At 36.2% G+C, this 22,682-nt stretch overlaps 2 protein-coding genes across 3 annotated transcripts in view; one reads left to right on the top strand and one right to left on the bottom strand.

Annotated features, from left to right (window-relative positions):
• Positions 1-2,293: 2,293 nt before the first annotated feature.
• LOC125658499 (perlucin-like) overlaps positions 2,294-22,682 on the bottom strand; it is a 43,658-nt gene continuing 23,269 nt past the window's right edge. Inside the window, exon 7 of one of the 2 annotated variants that reach the window (XM_056148380.1) lies at positions 2,294-2,355. The gene's annotated coding sequence lies outside the window, so the exon portion shown is untranslated. Of the gene's footprint in view, positions 2,356-20,896; positions 21,006-22,682 lie in introns of those variants that run through there. The other variant, XM_048889775.2, reaches the window with a different exon arrangement.
• Positions 14,538-20,564, top strand: LOC125658496 (uncharacterized). The gene is made up of 5 exons (XM_048889772.2): positions 14,538-14,784; positions 17,090-17,141; positions 17,256-17,393; positions 19,021-19,251; positions 19,384-20,564. The coding sequence occupies exons 1-5, from the start codon at positions 14,641-14,643 to the stop codon at positions 19,668-19,670; spliced, it is 852 nt and encodes a 283-aa protein (XP_048745729.1). The 5' UTR covers positions 14,538-14,640; the 3' UTR covers positions 19,671-20,564.

Raw genomic sequence — 22,682 nt, 5'->3', positions numbered from 1 at the left:
TTGATTGATTGATGTTTTCCGCCACACTCAGCAATGTTTCAGTTATATGGTGGCGCCCAGTTTTTCTTGGTGGAAGAGAGAACCCAGATACAATGTACCTGGGAAGAGACCACGGACCTTCCGAAAGTAAACTGGGAAACTTTCTCACTTACCGGCGCGAGCGGGATTCGAACCCGCGCCGACAGAGGTGAGAGGCCGTGTGATTTTGAGCGCGATGCTCTAACCACTCGGCCACTGAGGAATAAAACGCGTCACTTGATTCCCGAGTACATTTCTACAGACGCTCGTACCAAAAATATATAGACGACGATATGGTTGACGTTGCCGAAATTAACGACATATTTTGTTCACTGTATTGTTTTGAACATATTTTATTGTATATACTATATACAAAAGGATTAGAAACAAGTTCTTGCAACTTACGAGTTCTTCTCCTTATAAAAATAGAATAGCATACAATTGTCATTAATATACAGTAAATAGTTAATACAATAATGGTACATATAGGTATATTCTATAAGTAGTAGCACAATATAGCATTAATTGAATCTTTTGGTTTCTTGAATGTACGTCTGAACATTTGAAAAAATAAATTATTTAGTTCAATAGATAAAACATTATCACCCCAAAGTAGTACATGTGTATCAATTATTACCAAATCATTTAACCTTAGCAATCTATCCATTAATTTATATTTAGCATTTGAATACTTGTTACAAGTAAAGAAAAAAGTGGTATGCATCTTCACGCATGCCACGTGAACACAACGGGGAATCAACAATATTGCGTCTATACAGATCATAATTCAGAACACATGCATGTCTTAGTTTGGTATGAATTATATTCAGGAAACGAGAACCATATGAAAAGTGTTCACTGTAAGAAATTGTGATATGGTCTTCGACAAAATAAAACCAGTTATTAAGTTCGTTACTTTGACCGTCCACGAAAATAAATCTGGTTGAAATTCAGTTCATAATGTTACTTTCTCTGATATTTACACAGACATGCCAGACTGCCGAGTTTCTTTTGTTTCTTTTAATCAATCGCATTCATTATACCCGCACTTTCAAAAGAAAGTTTGGGTATATTGTTACTCTGGTCCGTCCGTCTGTCACACTCTTTCCCCTTCCTCCTCATTCATTTTCAGCAGTAACCAATTAAGCTTTCGGAATATGATAGGTGGTATCCTGTAGATATGCAATAAGGTTTCGGAATTTTCAATTTTACTCGGGGGGGGGGGGGGTCAAAAATGATGTGTTTTTTTTTATTTTAGAAAACCTGGTTCGCAGAACTCCTCATACATTTTATGCAATAGGCAAATCATCTTTTGAAAGATGATTGGTCGTGACCTGTAGATGTGCAGCAAGGCTTCGGAATTTTAATTTTCACCTGGGGGCAAAATTGGGGATAAGGGGTTTAAAAAAACGACGTTTTTTGAACACATCCCCTGATTCCCAGAACTTCTCTTACATATCATGCAGTAGCAAAATCATCTTTTGGAAAGTAGTTAGTGGTGTCCTATAGATGTGTAATAAGATTTCAGAATTTTCATTTTCACCCTGGGGGCCAATTAAGGTTGAAAAACATTTTTTCTATGAAAAAACCCCCTGATTTCCAGAACTCCCGTTACATTTCATGCAATAGCCAATTCATACTTTGAGAGATGATTGGTGTCTTTTAGATGTGCATAAAGTTTTCGGACTTTTCTTTTTCACATTGAGGGGTCAATGTGGTGGGAAACGACGAACGAAGACCTGGTGCTCAGTGCATTTTGTCATTAAAGGGTTAGAATCTCAACCATTTTAAAGAATATTTAATGCATCTTGATATGTGCAGCAGTAATATGTATAGTTTAGGGGCAGAACCTCAATAGTTTTGAATATATTTCAACAATTATGAAAAAGGGTATTGGATGGCACTTGCCCCAGAATACTCAATGCATTTTGACATTTGCAGAAAGAATATGAATAGCATAGGGTATGATGTGTGGTAACTATGGTGGGTTCTTTGCTAGTTACACAAGTTTCTCGACCAATTGAATTCGAGTATTGTACGTGCAAGTATAACAATATATTGATACATAAAACAAAAGAATCATATGCTAATTTTGAAGAGTCTTCTCTTTTATATATAAATAGCGCAATTGTGATTTTTGCTTATATAAATAGCTCTAATATACATATTTCTTATTTATACACGTAATGACACCTTAATTATTTTTCCATATGTATATAATCTAAAAATATGCTAACCTAAAAAAAAAACCCGACATGCGTTAGTATAAATCGTTTATTTTCGTTCACTTAAAACAGCTTATGGTCCATGTACACAAATGGTCGTCTTCTCAACAAACTACAGGGCAGAGGAAATACAAAGAAATCATCGACGTTAGTTGAAATCATAATCATACATATTTTACGGAGGAAAAGTAGAAATATGCTGTTCCACCCTTACAGGATAAGCCGAGTTACAAATGAAAAATGAATGAATTCCCGCGAGAATGATAAATTCATTGTCGGAAGCCAGGAATCATAAAATCAACCAATGAAAAGCTGGGATACTGACATGATGCAGTGACAAAGTGCGATATACGAGAGTTACGGAAAGTTATCTTCCTGTTTTGATTGGCAAGAAAGCAAGTGCGTATCAATTCCGTAAACAATATTGTATACAAACCTAAACACAATCGAACATAGTTTATGAAATATGTTACGGAAACCCCGTTATACAATTGCTAGCTGACGGCAGTCCGCTGTAACCGCGATTTATCTATATAAATTAAGTTCACAAATCACGAGATGCGAGTTTATAATCATCGTTAGAGTAGGGGAAGTATACAACCAATGAAGCACACACTGGATGTCAGAGGCCACGAATCAATTAAAACAGGGGGATTTCCTCATTTTAAAACCCTTCAAACACTCTCCTACTTTTTCTAGTCATTTCCATGAAATATTTTTCATGGAAACTTTTTTAGTTAAATCATTGATACGGAACAATTTACCACTTTCTAAGTATCGGGTAAATTCACTTGTATACATGTATTAGTAGATAATTAAACTAAATGAATGTGATACATAGGCATAAAAAGCCCATGCTAATTGTTACATGTACGTGTATGTAGTACATCTTAAATGAACCGTCCATACAGCATCTGGTCAAGGTTGTTTTGGTACACATCCAAAACTTCGGTCCTCTTATACCTGTTATTATGCTTTGTGTGTTTATCCGTTTGTTGATATATAAGATAGATAGATAATATTATCTAAATAATGGGGGATAGGATGACCCCAGGGTTCCTGCCCATAAGAATACTCAATGCATCTTGATATGTGCAGCAGTAATATGTATAGTGTAGGGGTAGATCCTCAATAGTTGTGAGTATATTTCAACAATTATGAAAAAGGATATTGGATGACCCCCAGGGCACTTGCCCAACAGAATACTCAATGCGTCATGATATATATGATTTTGAATTTTCGCAAAACTCGAGAATTTATGCACTAAACTGTGAAAAAAAGGTGAGAAAAATAATCCTTCAATATTTACTCGTGTGGTATAGGGAAATTCTCTGGAACAAAGCCTCGTCCTAGACTGCGATTCTTGTTCCATTGGTGGAGTTTCCCTATCCCACACTCGTACTAATAAAGGATTCTATTACTCATACATTTACAATGTACATAGAGAGAAAGAGAGAGGGAGATCTATTAGAGAAAATTTGATGCTTGTTGTCAATGACACTTTGAAGAATTTCCTATAACAAAAATAATGAAGATAATTTTCACTAATTAGAAAGAAGATTCTCAAAATGTCATACTGAAGGCTTCATACAATTCTGTAATAGAGTTGGTCAATAATCGATCATCAGAATTCTCTCGCATATTTCATCACAGCATATCCATTTAAACTGTTTGGTTCTTGTTGTTACATCGCAAACTTAATCCTGTAATACCTGTACCAGACTAAGGTCACGTTTCAGGAGATTTCTACAGGTGGAGTACAGTCTAACCAATCTCAAGTCTAGGTAACAGTTTTGAAAATGTACATACGAAGCGCGGTACACACGCTGCTAGTAGCTGGTATCTGAGTTCCTAATGAAAACCCTCTTCAATGTACTTCATTCCAGTATATAATAAATGTTAATAAAGACTTAAACAATGCATAGCCCTCTCTGTTAGCAAGTTTGTTTTGAAATACTTTTGCCCTTGGTTTACCCCAATGTCAGCTTAGTCCTTTCTGTTGGGACACCTCATTCATGTTTGATAATACAGTCGGTTGTATGACAATTTTTTACGGAAACAATTGACTATCCTTTTAAGAGAGCGTGTCGTACATATATGTATCACAGCGGGATTGTTATCATATCCCCAAGACTCCGATCAATACCATTTCTCCAACAGTTTGACCTATAATTTGACTTTTTATCAAAACCAAGTCTTCAGTCATATAGAGACATTCTTTATTACATGTATATGTACTTACGAATATATTGTGGTAATAGGTATACGCATCATAATATGTAATCGTATTATATGATTTCTTGTGTTAAGAATTATTTATATCGAATTATAAGGATAGGAAGTTAGTATAGTAAATCACTAACTTCTTCAGTTTTAATTTACACCATGATAGAGAGCGGAGTTGTTTACAGTTTGCTTTCGAACGATTCCTTCAAATGTATTTTCTCAATTTTTTGCATATTTCCTTAGCAACATCGATATATATTATTGTACATAAAATGCTCTCAGAATTTCTCCTTCATTAACTGACAGGTGATTTAACGCCATGGTTATTGACAATCTAAATGTGACGCGCGCTGTCACGTGGGCAAATTAAGGTGGGACTGTAAGATGAATCGAAATATTTTAAGACCAAAATTCTGTTGTAAGTTCTCACCCTAGCCTTTGTCTGAATAGAATCGTAATAGTGTCCTCACTTTGAATAACCTAATTGCATTGCTAAACTTTTCTTGATGACGACATATCTCTTTGTTAGAATCAGACAACTCATATTAGGTAGAATAAACATCTCTATTAGGGATGACGACATCATGGACATTTGATGCTAGTGTTCATCGGAAATACATTTGTTCTCCTAAGAAATCTAGTATCGTTTCATTGCTGCCTTCGCCAAGGCGCATTCACACTTTTGTCCACACCTCTTCGTCCACAAGGGTACTGTTATATTTTGCAGTAGATATATACGTACCCAGTGGCTGATTTAGGGGCGCAGAACTCCCTCCTTTCGAATCTTTTACCTAAATTTTTACAATGTTTGCTATAGGAAGGGGTTATCAGAATATCAGTCATGCATACTAGTAATCGACGCGACATCAAATATGACGTTTTACCGTGCTAGACATCTAAAACAAAAACTTATTCATCATGACGTCCTACAATTGTTCCAAAAGTTGTTAAAATATAACATTTCGTCTGTTCTAGAGGTTTTATAAGAGTTTTTCAGTAGAATGTTCAAAAGTCTATAAGAAAATGTTGAAGGGAAAACATTCAACCGAGATGCTATATATATTTGTAGTTCAGAAAGGCAGAGATATAATGAAAATGAAGAAATACAACAGCTCGCCCTTTATGCGCGGTGAATATTGCACTTCTCAGCTAGCTAAAACAGTATCGCCGTCAATAATTGTATAATACATGTACAACCATCATGACGGTGATAGACACAACATGGCCCTTCGCAGTACAGATTTACTGAAGCTCAGGGAAACTGACGACAGAAATGTCTCCCTTAGACCCAGGTCGATAACTCTATAGACCGACGTTCATAAGAACTTGAAATATCTGATGAGTGAACAACAATTTGTTTTTAGAAATGGCCTTTTTACAGCACAGCGGATTTTTAATGTTACGATTAAATATGTATACTTGTCCAAATTCTGTCCATCTACCGCCGAGATAAATTTCATTTATAACGCTAATCTCTTAACTTTTTAATCACCTTTCACAAATCGTAAATGACACATGATTGATGAAGGACAATATATTTTGAACTTTTTTCCTGAAAGTTCATCATGTTACACATCTGCATCGTAGGTATCTTTGATGAGAGAATTTTGTGAAACGACAATAGCATGTTTTGTGATTGTCGCAAATTAAATCTCAAGATGGACTTAGACATATCTTATGATAAAACGACTCTAAGCTTCGAACAAGCTAACGCCGATACACACACGCGCGAACACCACAGTTATCATCTCTGCAACTCTTTTGCGAGGGGATAATTTATGTATTTGTCACTCATGTCAAGTTAAAACTCCCTAATTTGCAGAAAGAATACACTCTTCCCTTGCCAAGAAAATGATTGTAAAGAATACCGAAGGATAGGCAACAGTGCACTGACTTTTCATGCACAGAAACATTTCGTTTGAATTATTTATTAAATCTACTAGCATTGTGACAATCAATAAGGATGACCTTGATTTTCCTGCATCGTGTGACAATATTTAGTCGATATGCACCTGTTTAGCTAAGTAAATACTAGTTTTAAACTGCAAAAACCAAGAAGTGAAACAACTGTGTTATCTAGAAAGAATGTGAATTTATTAATATGTATTAATGCATTCATCATGTAAATACAAGACCGTTTTACATTCTTTATTTACATTATGGTAATATTCAAGCAAACAGAATGAAAGTACTAACACCTGAGGTGGCTTGTTAGTTTCTACTAGATTAAATACATTTTTCCCCCCATATTTTCAAGTTCAGAATGGGAGTGGCATTGAATAAGTTAAGAATGGGAGTAGCATTGAATAAGTTTGGCATTGAATAAGTTCAAAATAGGAGTAGCATTGAATAAGTTTAAAATGGGAGTGGCATTGAATAAGTTCAAAATAGGAGTAACATTGAATAAGTTCAAAATGGGAGTAGCATTGAACAGTTATGAAACGGAATAAGTATTCATGATGAAACTATGATGTGTATATTTTGTTATCTGAGGTTTTGAAAATCGAAGAAACACGCTAAAGTTACTATTGATTTTAAGATGAACGTTTTGCCTAAAGATCGCTGTAAATTAAATTAAATGATTTAATGTTTGTGTTGTTTCATTGTTGAATGTTGTGTCTGTGGAGCTTCATTGCTGTATATCTGTCTGTGAAAGGTGAAGATAACGAACAGTGACCAATCTCATAACTCCTATAAGCAATACAAATCAGATAGTTGGGCAAACACGGACTCTTGGACACACCAGAGGTGGGATCAGGCGCTCAAGAGGAGTAAGCATCCCCGTCGACCGGCCACACCCTATGTCCTATATCCCGACCAGGTAAACGGAGTTATCGGTAGTCAAAATCAGTGTGCCAAGAACGACCTAACAATCGGTATGAAACACGTCAGACAGCACTTGACCCAATGATAGGTTGTATTGACGAACTAGATCGTTACAACGACCATAGAATTTGCGAAATACTGGCTTCAATCGAGACTGTTGAAACCCCTGTACCATCAACTTGTTTGTCAGTAGCTTGCCTCGATTTAAAAACTGTGCTGTTTCATCACTGAATGTCTGTGGTTGTGCCGCTTCGTTGCTGAATGTTGTGTTTGTGCTGTTTTTTTTATATACCGGTCAAAAGTTCTGCAGGGCTTACGACTTAGAAGAAAGTTTCATCTATATCTCTTTCCTTGGTACACTCTAACATCTCTCTGTGTTCCAGGTCGGATCGGCCCAGGTGAATACATTTTCTCGTTGTCCTCTTATTAACAAAATTTTATACATTTTTCACATTGGGATGCAAATTTGAGCACGGTGTCAGTGCGAATGACATGCTTTAACCTGAAGGGTTTATCTACGTACACCGGGCCGTGTTATTACATGATGTGCATATCCGACCATCTCGTCAGAATCATGCATGGTATGCAGACATACTTAGATGTACAATACTGGCGGTTTGTTTGGGTTCGGCTTAGTCAATGATCGTTGTAAGGATACAGATTATTCAAGCATGACAAAGTTAAACAAATACACTATTGATCGATGCAGGTTGTGGGCGTGCAGGAAAATAAATATTTTAGGAACATAGAAAGACAATATTTGTAGTATTGTTATGGGAGTTGATTCATAGTGGTTCAGAATTATATAAGAAAAGACCGAATTATGAAATATGTACTTTAGGGTTCATTTTGCTTTGTTTTTACATGCAAAATTGGTTACATTCATGTGCAAAGATATATTGGGCAACTGCCACCTACATGTTTAATACAAGGATTGGATGGTGAATTGAACCAATTTGTGTGAAGGACCCCCCCCACCCCCCCCCCCCCCCCCCCAACCCAACCGATTTAAGAAGTTGAAGTTTGAACATAAGGATTTAAGGTTTTCTCCTTTGTATTCATTCAGTTGTTTAGTTATGCTTGGCAAGAATATTACACAATTTTGAGGTAAAGTTTTCCTTCGGCTGATCTCCCGCCCCCTGAGTTTGAAAAACGATGGAATGTACCTGGAAGCATATATATCCAGGGTTGTTAAAGAAATTTGTTGAAGGCAACAGTTCTTTGAAACTTTATCCTTGTCAAGGTCTTTGATAACAAACGAAGATGCGGATATTCAGAGAAAAACGGTCAGTGAGCAAGGTGCCCTTTCTGCAGGAAAGAAAAGGTTGCATTCTTTACAGGGACAAGCTAATACATCGTCATACCCAGAAAAACAGTCAGAACATAGTGCACGCATACTTTCATATTAAAGTGCACAATGTCATTTAGCAATCTGGATACTATACTGTATATCTACGTGTAGGGTATATCTTTCGTTTTCTGAAATAAATTCTTTCCTCTCTTGACCCTGTAAAGAGGTAGAGACATTCAAATTTAAAAAAAAGAAAAGAAGATTTTTCGTTCCATTCGTCCATTCCTGTCCAGGAACAGCACCGGTATATTTCACTGGTTGATATAAATCCCTATCGAACAATACCTATTTATGATAGCCTTTGAAGAGTCGATGTCACATGTTATTATTGGGACGACACCTGATGGTCGAGGACATGTTGTTGTTCACTGGAATAAAGGTCTTTAATCACCATTCTTCTCACTATGCGTGGGAAACTGTGACTATTAAGGATGTGAACACCCAATCTGCGAATTGTCATTATAGAAGAGCGGAAGGTGTGTGGGGAAGTGGTATTGGGTTTGTAGCACATTTTTAAACATGTTAGGACTGATGCCTACACACACATGAATTGCACGTGCAAGCTTTAAGAGACCATTACTTTCGCTGCAAAAATAAGTAAATCATCCGATGGATATTGATTAGTAATACATGTAAATATATTTCTTTACCCTGAGGGGGAAATAAAGTTACTTAATCTGGTTTTTTCAACACCCTTTGAAGATGTTGATTGTAGGAAAAACGACAGAAGTAAATATTCGTCGTATGATTTAAATCTAATCAGAGAAAATCAATGTCATTTTCGATACATCGGGAAATCCATATCCTGTTTATTTCTCGGTGAAATCGGTCAATTTGATGACGATGATAGGGACTTGGTGAATACGGTAAAGGAATTCGCATTTCCACTGTCACTGTTGAGAACTACCATACATTGTCCTTTTACAGCTGGTAGAAAACTTTCTGGATTGTTGCGTGCACATACCAGTAATGTCTGTGATTAATTACAGAGATAGCGAGATTAAACCATTTTTCTGTAGGAATCTTTGTACTTTCTTTTTACATTGCTTTGTACGTAGTGGTCCATGGTCCATAACATGTATTTACACAATAAGACATACTCTTGATAAAATTTTAATTAATTGTACTCGAGTTCACGCATCAAAATGCATTCAGAATTTCAGAAATTGTGCTCTTGCCATTTTTGTTTTTAAATGTTACACACGTAGCCGTTCTTTATAGGCAAGGTGCAGATCACATTAGCAACATGTATATCTAACGAGATTAAGGATTGATTTGTGATCAACTTTGGACAAATTGTAATAAATTGTCAACGTGCATGACTTTTAAGAATGTCAAACGGTCATTAAATATCATCTTGTAGTGTACACCGTGTGCCCGAACAATAACCCACGCTTCCTATTGTCTTAGCAATCATACACACAATTTACTTTGCACATGAAGTCAGGGCCGTAACAAGGTTCCTATAGACGACCCCCCCCCCCCCCCCCGCCTAACCTCTGCCCCCGTCTAAAACCCTAGCAGACCTACACATGTATGACTGAGCATGAGGCCTAGTAGGTGAGTACAAACCTCAGGACCGCAACAAGGTTCCTATCAGACAGGGGCAGAGGTTATGCGGGGGAAGGTCGTCTAAAACCCTGCGCATGAGGCCTAGTAGGAGAGTACAAACCTCAACACATTCTTATATACAAGAATGCAATTTTCTGAACAAACATCAAAATAGCAATTATGTGGTATGATTTGATATTTTCGCCAGATTTCAATTTCAGTAAATTGTATGTTATGAACAAGCAATAACTTACGTCCTTACGTTCAACATAGTCATTGGAAGGGGAAATCATTGTTTAGTAACACTTGTCAGAAACAGTTCAACATGAAGTGTTTCTGAGCGAGAGTTCTATACAGGCACGTACATCCAGGGACAAGGCCGTTATTTACACCCGCAAAGTAAGATATAGTGGGTAAATTCCTCCAACCCACCACCACTACTCTTTCACAGTGTAGACTGGTTCGACATTCACGCTCGTCAACTCGTCATTTTCACCCTGAAATGTTGTTAACATAGCTCACCCAAATGGCGACCTGGTGATGAGTTTGGATTGTCAGTATTATTTGTATACATTAAAAAATTGAATAGAAATTAACTTAACGTGAAGATAAAAAAAATCCAGATGATAGAACTTCGTTAGTATTTTGGTCTGGTAGTATAACGGAAGTCGTCTTTCAGATTCCGGAAATGTCTGGTTTGCATTTCATTACGCAAGAGCAAAAGCTCTGGTTAAACGACGTTGGTATTCGACCTAGTTTGGTAAAGAAACCAGACAAAAGATCCGGTTAAACAACGTGGGCATTTGGCCTACTTCGGTAAAGAAACCGGGTTACCGACGCCAAAACAATCAAAGAAAGGTTAAGGTATGAAGGCGGCCGTACAAAGGGGTCGTTTAAGACATCGTTGACTCAGGGGCGTCCGTGGTTCATTTATGAAGATGGAAATGTTTTGTTCTTACAGGCAAAATGTCCCGCGCTATCTCCGACGTGTCCATATGAAATGTACATGTAGTGTGAATGAAGCTGAGAAAGATGAAGGTAGCGAGCATTGGACAGTTTCGGGAAGAGAGTGATGATAAAGAGATGGATGTGTGTTAGGAGAGAGTTAAGGAGATTCTGTTTGAAACTGAAATAGAAATTTAATGATTAAACAAATAGATTTAAAGTCCTTTTTGTTTTGGCAACTTGAAACTAATTTGGGCAACCTGAAATCAGGAGCTAGGTTGCCCGAATGGCGAGTTCAAATTATTTTAGGAGAGAACTTCCTTTGCGTGATTAAAACTGGCAAAATTTAGAAAGAGACAGGACCGATATTGTTGCATAAGGCCCTCAGCTTCAGTCAATCAACATCCACATCGGTACAATATGAAATCATATTATATTCCATACTTAGGAAATTATATGGATCCGCCTCTGCAATATTTCATACATAATTGTTTAGATTTTGGTCAGACGTATATACACGTTCATCTCGAAAACTCAGTTTGGTGGTGACCGACCATGTTTAGGCTTACTATCAAAATGGTCTATTGCACTTGCTTAATCAAAAAAATCTTGATGAGTTTTATTTATTGCATGTTGCCATGGAAACGTGCGAACTCCTGTGACACAATCCTATGTGTGTAGTTTGTTATTTGATTTAATATACGAAAAACTGCAGCTGTCTTCGAACTAAAAAGAATTAGATATTATGTCTTTTGAAAACAGACCATTACATGTGTATCTACGGGAGTGTTGCTTAAGAATCTTACCTCAGCTTGTCAATCGAAAGTCAAGTCGAATTTCTTTGAAAAATGGTCTTTGACAAGACATTAACACATGGATTCTCCTGAAAACCATGTGTGTTATTTTATAAGCATACACATGCAAGAGGTTAACGCATTTTATTTGCAAACTTCATTTTCATTGTCAGAAGTTACTGAAGCGCAAAATGTCTTCCTGTACAGATCTTGCAACTTGGAATTAAAGGAATGCGTTCAATTCTCCTCACGGACACACTTAAATATGCATGTCAATAGTTGTCATTTACAAACCAGTTCATCTCTAAATGGAGGGGGGGGGGGTAAGGAATCTACATGTAAAATCGCAATGAATTATCAATTTTAATCATTCACCATATACCAGACATGTTCTTATCCCAAGAAAAAAATCAAAAATAAAATCACATGAAATTTGGTAGCAATGTGCATACGATCATAAGCAAGACTCCACCCTTGCTGCGGGCACAGGTATTTTAGAGGACTCCCGGAAGTTGTGGTTTTTGAATGACGATGATTCTCACCAAACGATTGTTTAGATATTTACTTTTAAAACTGTTGACTTATCTGAGACGATCAGTATAGGTATGAATTACACATCGGAATGTCTGAAGGCTACGGTACACAAAAACCCTGGTAACACGACCAGCAAATCCATCTCGTCAAAACTCGGTCACCTGTCATAACTGTGAACAATTCTTTCTTACCTCTAAACACGTGAAGAATTTGAAATTTGAATTTTAGTCTAATATTTGTATCATTTTACAAAATATCTTTTAAAAATGTGTGCATGTGTTTAGAATTTTTTTTTTTACAATCTTTGCGACACATTCAGATTACAAGCCCGATGTACAAGATATCATGTTTGCTTGATGCCGTACCAAAGTATATGCTTTATAGTAAAATACATCACATTGTATATTTATTGAAAAATCAACGAATGCCTTTGTCCTGCTTTGCGGACAACACAGCTTGTCTCTCCCAGTCTTTGTGTTTTAATGTTAAACCACCTGGTGTGTTAGTTCTTTCAATTGTTCAAATTCAAAGATCCCACACAACAGTCAGTAAAATCGATCTTATTTTTGAGAAGCAAATATAATTCCGAACGAAGTAACAATGATTTACATGTACTACGCTTCTTCGGTAGACAAAATTGTTTTCTAAAACTTTAATTCATTATTCTTTTTTATTGAAATGTAGAATTTTGAACTTGTATATACAGACTGGCGAATAAAGCGTCCAAACAAATGTAGTTATCTTTCATTATAGATAAATGAATGACAATGATGTAATTCAACATTGGTTTCATTCAAAGTTTTTAATGGATCAATGCACTTCACAGAACAGAATTAAAATGATTGGAATGCAAGTTTCCGGCTCTGATCCTCTTTCATGAATTTAAATAGATTTTATTTCCTAGGAAAGTTCTCATTCACTGTCTGCTCGCTTTCACATTCATGAAAAGTTTAATACCGCATTAAACCATTAATTATCAATAATCAGTATGTTTTTTATCCTCCGGCCCTAACCCTTGCCTTCAATTCTGCATTGTGATTGATGTAGAAAGAACTTAAGTTTTATTTAAATCTTAATCTTTTGAAAAAATAACACCGCATGTTTACTCATGTGTAACATTTTTGCACGTGTAAAGTTTAAAAAAGGTAGGGTCAATCCTATATCTGTTCACCATTCTACATGGTTTACCATAAAATTTACTCTTAATTCAATAAACCGAAGATGATCATCAATAACTAAGTTGCTAATTAGCTTTCTTCTTTTAAAAACTACTATTATGTATGGCCTATATTGCATGCCGTGCACTAGCATCAATGCCTGTCCTAGTTCTAAAAATATGGACAACACCCCTGAACATAGGATTTATGTGGAAACAGTAAAAATTAAAATTGGGTCTTTAAAGAGAGCGTATATATAAATTTTGATTGTTTGCTAAAGCATAAAAGTAATGTCACTATTTTGCAATTTTGCTATGAAAATTTAGATTACAAAAAAAAAAAAAAAAAAAAAAAAAATAAGAATAAAAAAATAAATAAAAAATGAAATACTTTCCTCACCAATCTACTACCCGTACACTGAGTAAGTGGGCTCCAAAGAGGAAACAATACCTCAATCCAGACATATGAGAACTTTTACTTATATGTAGCAGAATGTCTTAATGGTAGTTAATAATACTGAAATACTCAGATCATATTTTTTGTAACATTTCAATTAATTATAATCGTTAAATTGTCCATTTTCAAATACACAGATGTTTAACGATTGTATCTTCATGTAAAGTATCGATATCGTGCGCATCATTTCATTCAGATACACGAAAATCCGCGCGGAGACGTAAGGTAATACTGAATGAAATGAAGCACGCGGTTACCCTATAAGTAATCCGTAATCTAAGTTCATATAAAACTTTGTACTAAACAAATTTCCGCTGATTAGTTTCTTGCAGACATACTAAATCTGCTTCTTTTTTTTTTATATTACCCCAAACCACAAATATGAGTTAATCGCAATATCCCTGTCACATGACCCGGTAGTTTCCCATGCATTGAATCTACTGTATCGCGATTGGCGGATTATTTATAGTGCGAAGTCATATACTGCAATCGGCGTGTGTTCATTCATTCATTCAAACAGCAGACGAGACCGCACGAGGTCGATATCACACGACAAGATGATTCTGAGTAGCGTAAACTTCGTCAAAACTAACAATCGACAACAGAAGTCACACTTTGATTTCAGTGATTTTATTATTGGGAAAATTAAGGAAGATCAAGATCGCCAGGATGGATGCAATAAATGCGGATCGCCACAACACGTGAGTTTAGTTTTATCTTATCAGTTTAAATTCAAATTCGGGTCGTGAAATGTGCGAAAACTGATGATATCATGTGCAGATCAAATTATTTTCCCATGGGGTATGTGTGTGTATTCACCCCGTATAATAGTTTCTAGAGGAGTTCCAAATTATGCTGGGAACTTCGTATTTTCCAACTGAAACTGCATGAAAATCTGCAAATATGTGTATATTTACCAATCTCAGGGGGAGCGAAGTCCGGACCCCCGGTACCCTCTTTGTATCCGAGCCTTGAAATGATGTGATATTTATACTTAACATATGTATTTGTTGTTACCAGCATCCTGTTTGACTTTCGACTTCCGCACTTAACTGAAATAATTTTCATTGTATTTATTAATTTGATATTAAATGCAAATTGTTTGGATGAAAATAACGTGTCTAGCCGGTGAATAAGTCTTACTTGATAAGGTAAATCCCTAGTATCTATTGCAGTTTCACTAAATGAGGAACTTCCTCGATTTTATCTTATCTGTGAGAAAGAGATTCTGAGAAATTGTTTTCCTGTTATCATTGGTGGAAATGAGGCAAGGAGAATGTGTTGGTTCTGCATCCTTATTACGATTGCTGGATTACATCACTGGAATTCCTGTGTTGTGACGACGGGAGTTGTGTATGCTATCGATTGCCTGAAAGGATGTTGTATAATCGAATCTGATCGGTTTCTGAGTCACTATAGGTTCAATCTGTTGCGAGACATTCAATATTTAATATCGTCAGACGTGTGTCAACGGAAATGAATTTCATTTTCATCCACATCTTGTTGCTAGTACTGGGGATGGTACATCTGTTGACTCTGTCTCAAATTCTCAGTTGCGGGGGAGACTGCTATACAACTGATACCTATGTTTGGGGCAGTGTGTTGTTTTTTTTGTAGGGGGAGGGATATTGGGTGATGGTCGAAGCTATCTAAGACATAAACAACAGGTGGAGAGTAAATTTAATGTAACACCTGTCTCTACAGGTCTGGGTACCCTATGACTCAACTAATCCTAATCTGAGAGTAATCCTAATATTACACATATAGACATCTTTTTAAAAGTTAGGATACAAAAATTCCGGTTCTGACCGCAATTACAACTAGGAATGTTAAAATTTCTTGTCTTCATGATAACTGTCCATATGTAGGAGTCCTGTATTTGCTTTGGAGGGTGGAGGATATTTAAAATCTTCAATCTCTGAACAATAGCCTCTTTAAATGCTTGACATTCTTAACAAATTATACAAATGTTTATTCGCCATACTATATTAGCCTGTCGATCATCTGATTTAAAGGGTGTTGAGTTGATACATAGGTGATATCGGCTTGTTGAATGGATGTTCGTTCCAAAGTTGTATTTTTAAGGGCTTTTATCGCATGATTTTTGTTTAGATTGCCGGTAGGCGATGTTAAGATTGATTAGATGGTGTGTTTGACGAAACATCAATATTGAAATCTATTAGCCGTATAATGAAAAGAATTTATTTAACACTAATCCACCATTTCCATTTATAGCGCAGATTTAATGATTGGAAATTCGGGCCAGACAAACACAATTTCCTCATCAATTTCACAACTTACGGAAATAAAAGTACATGCTTATGGTTCAGTTAATGAAAAAGTCCATTAGTTGATAAGGAAAAAAAAAAAAAAATGTCCAGAGAAAGTATTGCAGCATTGTGACGAAATTGTCCTCTTTTACATATATCATCATGCTTATTTTTAGATTTTTAAGAAGATAAATATGTGATCTTTGTTTAGTAGCTTACCTGTGCAAGGATACTTCACTTATTGGCAACAGAGATCTATAAATATATATCTTTTTAAAAAAGAAAAAAAGAAAGAAATGTTAGGCAATGTGTCCTTTTAAATGCACCCAGTATTTTGTCATTAATATTGACGAGAGGTGAACGCGTGGTATTTGTTTTGAAATTGAACACGGTTTTTGCGGTTGTCATATATCCTATGTAATTTTGTCAGTGTGTTCATTCACAGTATAACCCCTGTAGTGTATACAATTTCACCAGAGCGACCCCCATGGGTTTGCAGACAGCGCACTTGTTGTGTCGGAATAGTGGAATAGGCTTTGTTAATTAATAACACGTCTGTTGATTACATTGTGCTGAGCGCGTCACCCCACGCTGACATTTTCTAAAATTAAAAATCTACAATGCTCGCAATTTTGAGAATGCCCCCTGTCACTTTTAAGGATTACAAGTACATGATACTGAATGTTACATCATGTCATACAGTTCATTACTTGCATTTTAATTTTGTATATTTTAGGCAAAGAAAAGTGGAGGCAGCACCAAATCTTCATCAAAATCAAGTTACAGTGGTAAATTTAAAAAAAAAAATTAAAGTTATTTATGCTCTGATTTGAATATTTTGAAAATTGATTGAAATACCATACCATGACACACATGTAAAAATTACTTTTCTTTTTTAACAGAAAGCGTCACAAGAAGAAATTCAGCACAAAAAGACAATTCTAACGTCACAGTAGAAACAAAAGATGGCTATGTGGTCAGCTTATGTGAGGAATTGAACCGCATTTATCTTGGAGACGTCGAGGACCCTAACAACTCAAGTGAGTTCTAGTTACTGAATCATTCCGTGGGGATCCGGGTTAGAATAGAATAGGTCCACAGTACCCCTTGCTTGTCCTATCAGGCGACTAAATGGGGATGAGTCCGCAAAAACCGAGACCCCGTGTCACAGCAGATGTGGTGCGATAAAGATCCCTCCCTGCTCAAAGGCCATAAGCGCTGAGCATAGACCTAAATTTTGAAGCCCTTCACCGGCAATGGTGACGTTTTCATATGAGTGAAAAATTCTCGAGCGTGACGTTAAACAATATATAATCATTCAATACTCCAATGAATCACAAGATCTTGGTGTTGTTGCTCAAGTCTACTGAAGAAAATTTTGTTTGATGTTTGTCCCTGTAATGAAGAAGATCTTGTTTGATATTGACGGATTGTTTATTGTTACATTGTGTACTGACATGTCGTTATCTCGTATTCTTTGAAAAGCGAAAGAAAAAATATAATTGTGTTCTCGGATGTACGTGTACATGTCTAACATGTAGTATTTACTTGTCCTGTGAAGAAGGAAGGAAATCTATACATATCGCCACTTCTATATTTTCTGTAGTCTAAATATAACATGTTTCACCCACTTTCCGTTTAGAAGTTATATTTATAACACTATTAATATAGAGTATTTGTAAGTGTTTAGGCATATCATGTTTTTTTATTTAAACGGTATGAATTTACTTACTAGTATTGAGTTGTAGTGTAGGCGTTATTATGATATAATTTGATTTAACTTCCAAAGATACTAATTAGAAGGAAAAATGGTTGTAAATTAATTTCTCTTGTTCTAAAAAAGTAGGATTTGTCCAATCGTGAGAGAAGGGAAGATAAATGAAATACTATTTCATGATTAGAGAAAGGTGGTTCTGTCAAAAGTAAAATAAATAGGAGGAAAACTAAAGATTCCGGAAAACCTTTGGAGAATACATGTATATGTGTTACAGAATCATATTAATTATGCTAAAGCTAATTAATAAATGCCACATAAACTATCCTAGCGCAAGGACGATTCATAAATTGTATGATAAATTCCACCTGTGTTTAACCACAAAGAATGTAAAGGCATCGGAAGTAGTCCTATCTTATGGTAAATATTGCGAAATCACCGTTTACTGGTCAGCTGATCCAGACCAGAAACTTTCTCACACATCTCTGTTGACTATATAGTCTTCGATTTTTGCGGCACCGCGGCGCGGCATGTCTTAATTTATTGCCACTGTCCCTTGACATGAATGGGAATTTCACGACCACGATACATAAGCTTTACATGTTAACAATCATATCTTAAAAAAACCCGTAGGAAATTACATATATCTTATGAGATTAGTTAAGAACCAAAAGGCATTCTTTGAGAATATATGTACATGGTAAAACAAAATGTGTACTTATAAGGGATGCAGAAGAACTCGTGTGAAATATGTGTCCGTAAGAGGTTAGGAAAGAGAATTCTAATACTATGAATAGTTAGAATATCGCTATCCTAGTACAATGCTTAGACAGAATAGCTGGCTTATTTCTTTAACCTCAACTCCCCCCCCCCCCCCCCCCCCCCCCCCCGAAACTGTCAATTAAATTTCATCAGACAACATAAATAATGTCATGAATTATTTTCTTTTTCAGACATATTTCGTCAGACAAAACACACAGTCGAAGACGGAGAAACATCTACAGAATTCTGCACATTCCGCCTACACAGTCGTGGGAACCTTTATCTCTCCGTGACATCAGACCGCCAGCTAGCGGTCCGCCAATCAGATACACCGGTGGACAACCAGTCTCCAGACGAGCGCTGCTTTGTGATGCATTCCGTATCAAACGGCAGCGTCTTCATCCAGCCATACCATCATAAAGGTAGACTAATTCGAAACTTGTAAACCAGATATGTCGTTCGCTATCAATGATAAAATCCATCGTTTTATAATATCTATGTCAGTTCACTTTGAAATCGTCACAAATCAAATTTTGTTTATTTGTATGTTTCAGGTTACTATCTACATCATCTCGATAGGATGTTGACAGTCAGAAAGTTAGAAATCAACTGGAGGCCACCGGAGGAATATTTCTTCAGTGTTGGAATCGTGGACGTTCCTGACCCCGAGGTGTTTATGGCTTTAGAGGAGAGCAAAGAAGTCCCCGTCCAGAAATCAACCCCCATCATCGAAGAGTCCTCTCCTATCAAACCCAGCCTTTTTTGGGGTTGTTTCGGCGGAAAGTCTAAGAAATTATCTTCCAAAATCAAGAAGACGATCAAACAGAATTCCCGTGTCTAGATCACATGACCACTGTGACGCAAAAACTTGACGCAACCTTCGTGGTGCTGCTACATCATCAGAATCATTCCAAAAAAGTAACAAGCAACCATGGACCATAAATATTGGCCCTAACAAAGTAGTAAAAGTATCGACGATTGGGTTCTTATTAGACCACTTGACACAGTCGATCGCCAGCGATGACCTATGACGCCGCAGCTCATCCGCTGCGGTTGGAGTGGGGTGACGGTACTAATATTTTGTGTGATACCATGACTGGCATTTTTACTATGCTCACGGGGTCTTTGTACTAACATGTAATCCCTCCTCTCATTTGACAATCCGCCGATAGCTCGGTGCTGTGAGTGAAACTACAGCTTTAAACTCTATTAACCTTTCCTCTTAATCCCATATTAAAAGGGGTTTGGTGAAAAGCTGTTCATCTACTATTATAGTAACCTTTTTCTAGTCATCGCTTGTGAGACAGTGCAATATGTATTTATTATAACTTTTTAATTTATTTTGTACGTAAGTTTTCATTGAAAACTGAACTGAATGTATATTTTTCGTTGAGTAGAGAGTTATGGAGTTAAAAGAATGTGGAGCAATGTTCTCAACAATGAACGGACTTCATATTTGTGTACGAATAATGTAACTACTACATTATCTGCACATATCGATGATGTCTGCTATTACGATAGATGTCATGTTTCTATCATATATCTCGTTTGCTGTGAATGTGGGATCGACTACATCCTTTTGGAAGATTTCCGATCTCCCGCACCACTTTACGATTGAGTTTGTGGTACCTTGGCACAGAGGAAAATATTTAGCATTTGTTTGTTATATTTGTTACGGTAATGTCTTTTGTTTGTAAGTTGAGAAACAACTCTAATAAAGACTGAGATAACAATCGGTACTTTTTCCTTTTTTACTTTTCGGGCCATTAAGGATATCGTATATATGCGGTGGGCGTTTAAATGTTGCCGTTTTGATTACATGTATCTTGTATGTACGTGTACCTGTAGATGAAGGAATTTTGAAAAATTCATTTTCGACGTGACTTGTGTGTTTAAATTTATCTAACAAGATCTTATTAGAAACCATTTGTAAAGATGAATATATCTAGTATATGGTTGTAAGATGTGATGCAAAATGTGGTAACAGTAGTCAAAAATAATTTTAATCATAAAATTAAAATTTAAAAAATTATTTTTACACTCTTAAAGATTAACTAAACGAGGTAATGGTGAATATTGCATTTATTATCAGGTTATTTATACTGAACAATGAAAAAAGGTTAACCTCATTTATTTCTAGAAAATGCAGTCGATTTCTTTTTCTTCACATAAATTCCTGGAAAAGACAAAGGTGTGAATCAGAATGTTACACGTACAATTAATGAACGACTACCACGAAAACACAAATTATACAATTCATTTGGTGACGTGCAACATATCATGAGGGGTCCATTGTTAGTAAAATCAACAGAAAGCGTTTCAAGATCTTGTAAAAAGTGTTCAAAATCGTAGTAAAAAACATCACGGATCTATGTATTCTACTCAATATAACTAGATTAATATCATGAATATTGATTCACTATCTAAGAACCACATGTTTATTTTGACTAAACCTGATTTCGGACTCCATTTGACTTTGGAAATATTTTTCCGGGGCTATAGCTTATTGGACCAAAATGCTGACGTCACAATTCCCAATTATGGCGGGTTGGGACCAACTAACTCAATAAGTAAGATTAGTTTGTTTAAACATCGTAAGCTCCAAGGCACCAAACTTTCTATGGCGTAAACAATACCAAAAACAACCTTGAAATAAATGTTTAAACTGCAAACGTCTGAAAAGACAATCATGATGTATACTGAGGGTTGATGTATACCAGCCCCTTTTTCATTTTCAACACAGCACAAATCAGATTAACTAAATCGAATTTATGCAAAATAAGTAGAGAGCTTTAGCTATCATCGTAAACATCTACGTCACATCAAGCAATCATCCTCCATACGTTGTTTTTCCCTCGACATTTTACAGTCGATGACCCTTGATCAAGCCAAGAAATGAAAACAGAGATCAATAGCAAGACCGTTTAATCAGTCATTAGTATTTGCTGTAATCTACGCTCTTTTCCCCTCGCTTGTATTATTTTCGCTAAATTTCAAAATACACAGACATTGTGTTTCCGTAATACTTTTTATTAGCTCACCTGAGCTGAAAACTCGAGTGAGGTTTTCTGATCGCCTGTTGCCCGTCGTCTGTAAACTTTTTACATTTCCGACTTCTTTTCCAGAACCACTAGGCCAATTATAACCAAACTTAGCCAAAAGCATCCTTGGGTGAAGGACTTTCAAGTTTGTTGAAATGAAGGGACATGCCCCCTTTTAAGGGGATATAATCACAAACATGCAAATATAGGGTGGGGTCATTTAAAAATATTCTCAAGAAGAGCTGAAATTTACATGAAAGCTTTCTGACTTAAGTGCAGATTCATGTTTGTGAAAATCATGACCCCCTGTGGTAAGATGAGGCGACAATAGGGGATCAAAGTTTTACATAACTAATGAATAGAAAAAAATCTTTAAAAATTTTCTCCTTAACAACCATTCAGCTAAAGAAGTTTACATTTGTACAAAAGCTTCCTGACGTAGTGCAGATTGAAGTTTGCAAAAATCATGGTCCCTGGGGGTAGGATGGGGCCACAGTAGGGAATCAACAAATATATAGGGAAAATCATTAAAAATCTTCTGATGAAAAATCACTGTCCAGAAAAGTTAACATTTACATGAAAGCTTCATGACATAGTGCAGATTCAATTTTGTAAAAATCATGCCCCCAGGGAGGAGGTTGGGGCCACAATAGGGAACCTTACATGTAATCTTTAAGAACTTGTCGATACCAATGATATACACAATGTTCTATAGGGTTTCCTGTAGAGGACGTGTGTGTGTGTGTTCCTAGGGGGTTTATATAAAAAGTAGACTAGAGAAGTAGGTACGGTTTTGGTCAATTCTGTCCGGC

Source organism: Ostrea edulis, chromosome 9 (genome assembly GCF_947568905.1).
Source record: "Ostrea edulis chromosome 9, xbOstEdul1.1, whole genome shotgun sequence".
Taxonomy (NCBI): domain Eukaryota; kingdom Metazoa; phylum Mollusca; class Bivalvia; order Ostreida; family Ostreidae; genus Ostrea; species Ostrea edulis.
This window is presented reverse-complemented; position numbering and strand designations above follow the sequence as displayed.

Coding starts and splice junctions, on each gene's coding strand:
- LOC125658496 (XM_048889772.2), top strand. CDS start 14,641: ATGATTCTGAGTAGCGTAAACTTCGTCAAAACTAACAATCGACAACAG. Junction 14,785..17,089: donor AATGCGGATCGCCACAACAC/GTGAGTTTAGTT, acceptor TGTATATTTTAG/GCAAAGAAAAGTGGAGGCAG. Junction 19,252..19,383: donor CCAGCCATACCATCATAAAG/GTAGACTAATTC, acceptor TGTATGTTTCAG/GTTACTATCTACATCATCTC.